The following is a 4,716-nucleotide window of genomic DNA, read 5'->3' on the forward strand; positions in this document are numbered from 1 at the left end:
TTGGAAGGCAAGTTTGCGGGCATTCTATCTTAGTGGTTTGAAAGTAGAGACATGAGATAAAAAAAAGTAGGAGATACTCTTTTTGCAAAGAAGCACTTGATGTAAAACAGTTTTTTGGTGAATATAATTTAACATTCATTCAAAAAAAAAAAAAAAAAGAATTACAACAATGTGTTTATCAGAAAAAAACTAGTCTCATGATGGAAGAGGTTACAAAATGGATCTGAAAAGAGTACATAAAATCCCAACTTGTAACGTGCAGAGCAAGGAACAGACCACTTAACCTCTCAACTCTAAGAGAGGAAAAAGAAAGATCTGATACAACTGTTTATGGGTTTGGTATCACATCACACGTTATTGTAACTTCTCTTTATTTACCCACCTTCAACTATTTTGTGGATTCATTCCCTATATATTTGAATATTTAATAAGTCTTTTGCTTTAGAAGTTGGGGTGGTAAAAATCAAAATCAATTATATCACATCCAATTTAATGAAACAATCATGCAGAGCAACATAAACCAATAAACGTAAAAGACCAAGGACACTGCAATCAAATCAAGAAAAGCCTTTCAATCGTCTTTTGTTACAAATTTTGCTTTAGTATGATCACTAACTTGAAAGAGAAACCCTAATTAAAAAGACTCTAGAACTCAAGGGAGTGAGATCCATTAAAACCACAGGGACCTTAACAACTCCAAAACCAAAACCCATAAGTGACATGTAGTCTAAAAAAGAAAGAAACCTTTTGAACAACGCTTCTTTGCTTGCTCCTCTCCGTATTCCCAACTTTTTGTAGAAGAAGAAGCAAGCCGAGGTTGACAAATTTACTACCACCGGGAAGAAAACAAAGTGGGATATGACCTGACCCAAAACGAAACGAGAAAGAAGAAGAGCGCTACTACTACTACTACTACTACTACTACTATGTATTCACTTTCCAGAATTATGGGACTATGGTGGTACTGGGAGACAGAGGGAACTAGCAAGGCCTGCCTTTGCGGCAACCTAGTGCTCCTGCAGTAGAGGTTATAGTATGGACCATTGATGATGGTTTAGCTGCTAAGCTTGAGGCTCGTCCATAGCTAGCTGAAGTTCCTGCTCCTGATGCCCTGAAGAATGCTCCATTCAGTAGAAGATCTCCTTCCGACCTCCAGTTCCACTTTTTCCAATCACTTGCATCCGTCCCTACTCTTTTCGTTACCTGTTGGTACACATTTTAATATGGTATAAGGAGAACTATACATCACACTACAGCACCTTTACTCTGTTTCAGCAAAAACAAAGGGTTTTTGAAGAAATTGAACCTCCTTGGCGAAACGATCCATAGGAGCAGCATATCTGTTTCCTTGACTGTTGATGGTTGGCTCTGCACTCCCACCAATGGCATACATCTCCCAGTGTGTGTAGTCGTTGTTAACCACATGGAAATACCCATGTCTGCACCTGAAGTTACACAACCAATTTCTACTATATCAGAACAGGTGCGGGGGACAAGAGTCTAAGAAGCTGTAGATTACTACTTACCTTGGCATTCTCTGAACCAGTCCTTTTCCAAAATGGTTGTAAGCAATGGTCACTTGCATCAGCTTGTCTTTTGTGTACGAATCACTGTGGCCTAGCAACATCACCTCATTGTGGTGTGTAAAGTGGTTATTGGATACGGTAATAGCAGTGGAACCCATGACAGCGTCAACAAGGCCATCAGCACAGTGAGAGAGAGAGTTATGATCAATCCAGATATGAGACGATCCAAAGATAGAGACTGCATCGCCATCAGCCATTGTCCTCCAACCAAAATGAGATGGGGAGCTTCTAACCATTGCGTTTCCAGTAGGTTTGCAGTCATGAATGTGGAGACCATGAATGATAACATTGGTGATAAACTGGATAGTGATGCAAGCACCATTGGCTATATGGACATTGGAACCACGACCATCAATGGTCTTGAAACTGTTCATAATCAGCTCCTGTTTCAGCTCAATCACCATGTCTCTCTTGAACACGATCCACAGAGGCTCCTCCTGGATAACAGCGTGGCGTAGAGTTCCTGGTTTGGGGTTAATAGCGTCATCATCAGTGGGGTCAGTGACAATGTAGAAGCGTCCATCACGACCACCAATTGCGTTGCGTCCAAAACCAATCCCACAATCGGCGAGTCGTTTACGGTTCTTATGCCAGTTAGGGTCACAACGCCAGCAGTCATCGATTGGATTACCGGTTCCACAAGAGAAGAATCCTAGCTTCCTCCTTGCTGTCTTGTTATGTTCACTCCTGAAATATCAAAACTTTGATATATCAATCACAACAAATCGAATTGAAAGTTAGGACCTTTTTTTACCCAAATGTACAGGCTGGTAGCATATTTCAGCCGCCGTTACGTTTGTGCTTACCTAAACAAATTGTTGGTTGGTTTATAAGTGTCTAAAAGTGGTTGCTCAGTAAAAAAAATTGAAACTTTTTTGTCCTATTAATGTCCAGCTGGTGAAAAACTTCAAAGATGATAAATGCCACAAAAAGACGGGAGAAGCAGTTGCCAATTGCCCCAAATGGAATTAACTGAAGACAACGTTAGACCAAATAAAGAGTTACTACTAAACAATACAAATGTCCGTGCGAACTCTGACAATTCGAGAGGGCGTGGTGAAACGACAATGTGTCAGTTTTATGCAAGCGATGGTTTCATGTATGTTCCTATATACAAGGTCAAGTACAAATTATTTAAAGAGGGAAATAAACAGGACATAGGTTTTCTCTTAGCATGAAAATAAAATTAAATAAAACTTCTACAAAATATTTTTATTGAATACTCTTCAACGGACATAAGTTTGTTTGCTTCTAGGTTCTCTAGTTAAGGTGTGTACTTGTCGTATGAAATGCAATTTACAGAGAATGAGACATGCTTTATTCTCGAGAAAACGAGAATTAATGCATTGAAACAAAAGAGAAAGAGAGAAACTGACATCTGAACAAGCGAAGCGACTTCATCAGCGACCCTATCTGGATCACTAACCGCGTGTTGTTCATTCAACTCCACACCTTTAACCCTGCACAAATGACGCGACCAACCATAAACTTTAATTATTAACCAACCAAAATATTTTTAAAAAATTCATCACTTCTTGACACGTGTCACATCTGAACGCAAGTAAAAAAGAGATATATGTACACGCGAGAGTAGAGCAGAAACGGGCTCAGAAAAAGGAGTGAAAGAAACCGACGATTTTTAAAAATGGACTAATTTACCATTATGAGAAACCGTACATTTAACTTTATCAGCACCGATAAGTATTTACTGACGTGGAATATACGATAAATAATTATTAAACTCTAGACTAGAAAAACAGAGCATGTGCGGCGATGAATGCATAAAAGGGGTAAAAGAAACGGTTAACGGATCCGAGGGTCCTTAAACAAATAAACGGCTAGGATTCTTAGTTAATTGTCCACTTTTTGTAATTATATGAAAAAGGTTAAACCTAGTAGCGGTTAAGCGCGTTTCATGTTTCTCGGAGCGGCGGCAAAAAAAAAAAGAGAATTTGAGTTTTGTTTCCCTCTTTTACCTTTTCGCCGCCATTGTCGAGTTGTTCTTTGAGCTCCGCAGCTCCTCTGTTTTCAGCTTCCTGAAAAAAAAAACAGAGCAGTTATTACGGAATGTGAGCGAAGACTCATACATCACTAAAACAATGAAAAATCTGCTGCAGATTGCTTAAAATAGGGCACAAATCCATGAAAAATCAAAAATCGTTGAAGATAACAGACAATGCAGATTATAAACAGAGACTTAAAATCATGGGAGAAGAAGCGGCTACTTAACAATTCCGCCGAAGAGAAAAACCAGGACTCATTAAAACAGAGATGGAAAATTTTCAAAATCCTTCGAACTAATTGAGAATGCAGCTTCAACAGAGACTTAAAAACAGTGCGGAAGAACAAAAAGCGAGCTATATCTGAGGAGTAATCATGGTGACGAAAAGTTACAGAGAGAGAGAGAGAGAGACCTGGAGCTAGGGATTTCAAGCTTCCGGAAAATCGTTGCGGTGAGAGCTAAGAGGACGATGACGGCCAAGCAAACAGAGGTCAGTTTCTGAGAAGGCGACGCCATTAGAGAAGCTTCTTTCTTCTCTGTAGGGATTTTTCTCGGAAAATAAAAGTAGCGAGAGGAGAGAGAAGGTAGAAAAGCAGGAGAGGAATGAAAGATTAATGCACAAGCTCCAAGGTAACCGTCTCCGTTATACTATATACGCAAATATGAAACGTTAACCTTGCCGTTAGTTTATAAACGCCGCTACTTAACCAGCAGTGAAGTAAGTTTGCTACTTTTTATCTTTTCAGGTCAGGCTCTAAATTATTTAAACTATTAAATCAACGTTTTCGCAATTTTCACCGTCGGTGTCTCTACTTTTACTGTTCACCGTTTAATCGCTCAATTCTAACGCCGTAACTCTTAACCAAGCTCTCATAACTGCTGTAACCGCCTCATGTCTCATGTTCATATTCTTAACTAATGATAATCATTATTTAAATTTGTTATTAAGAATAACGATCGATATTACATTTCTGCATCATCAGATGTTATTTACGCTCTCACTAACTTCGGTTGGGTTAGCTACCGTTTATTTTTTCAAAAAAAAAACTTCGGTTGGGTCGCCTAATCGAATCATTGCTATTTTGATAGTTCAGATAAATTCTGTAGGTGCACAAAAAAAAAAGATAA

At 39.0% G+C, this 4,716-nt stretch overlaps 1 protein-coding gene across 1 annotated transcript; it reads right to left on the bottom strand.

Annotated features, from left to right (window-relative positions):
• Positions 1 to 524: 524 nt before the first annotated feature.
• Positions 525 to 4,405, bottom strand: LOC106439158 (probable pectate lyase 15). The gene is made up of 6 exons (XM_013880540.3): positions 4,001 to 4,405; positions 3,563 to 3,622; positions 2,963 to 3,046; positions 1,527 to 2,273; positions 1,307 to 1,445; positions 525 to 1,203 (listed from the first exon to the last, which is right to left on the bottom strand). Exons 1-6 carry the CDS (start codon positions 4,102 to 4,104, stop codon positions 982 to 984), a joined length of 1,356 nt encoding a protein of 451 aa, XP_013735994.1. The 5' UTR covers positions 4,105 to 4,405; the 3' UTR covers positions 525 to 981.
• Positions 4,406 to 4,716: the final 311 nt, after the last annotated feature.

Source organism: Brassica napus, chromosome C8, assembly GCF_020379485.1.
Source record: "Brassica napus cultivar Da-Ae chromosome C8, Da-Ae, whole genome shotgun sequence".
Taxonomy (NCBI): Eukaryota; Viridiplantae; Streptophyta; class Magnoliopsida; order Brassicales; family Brassicaceae; genus Brassica; species Brassica napus.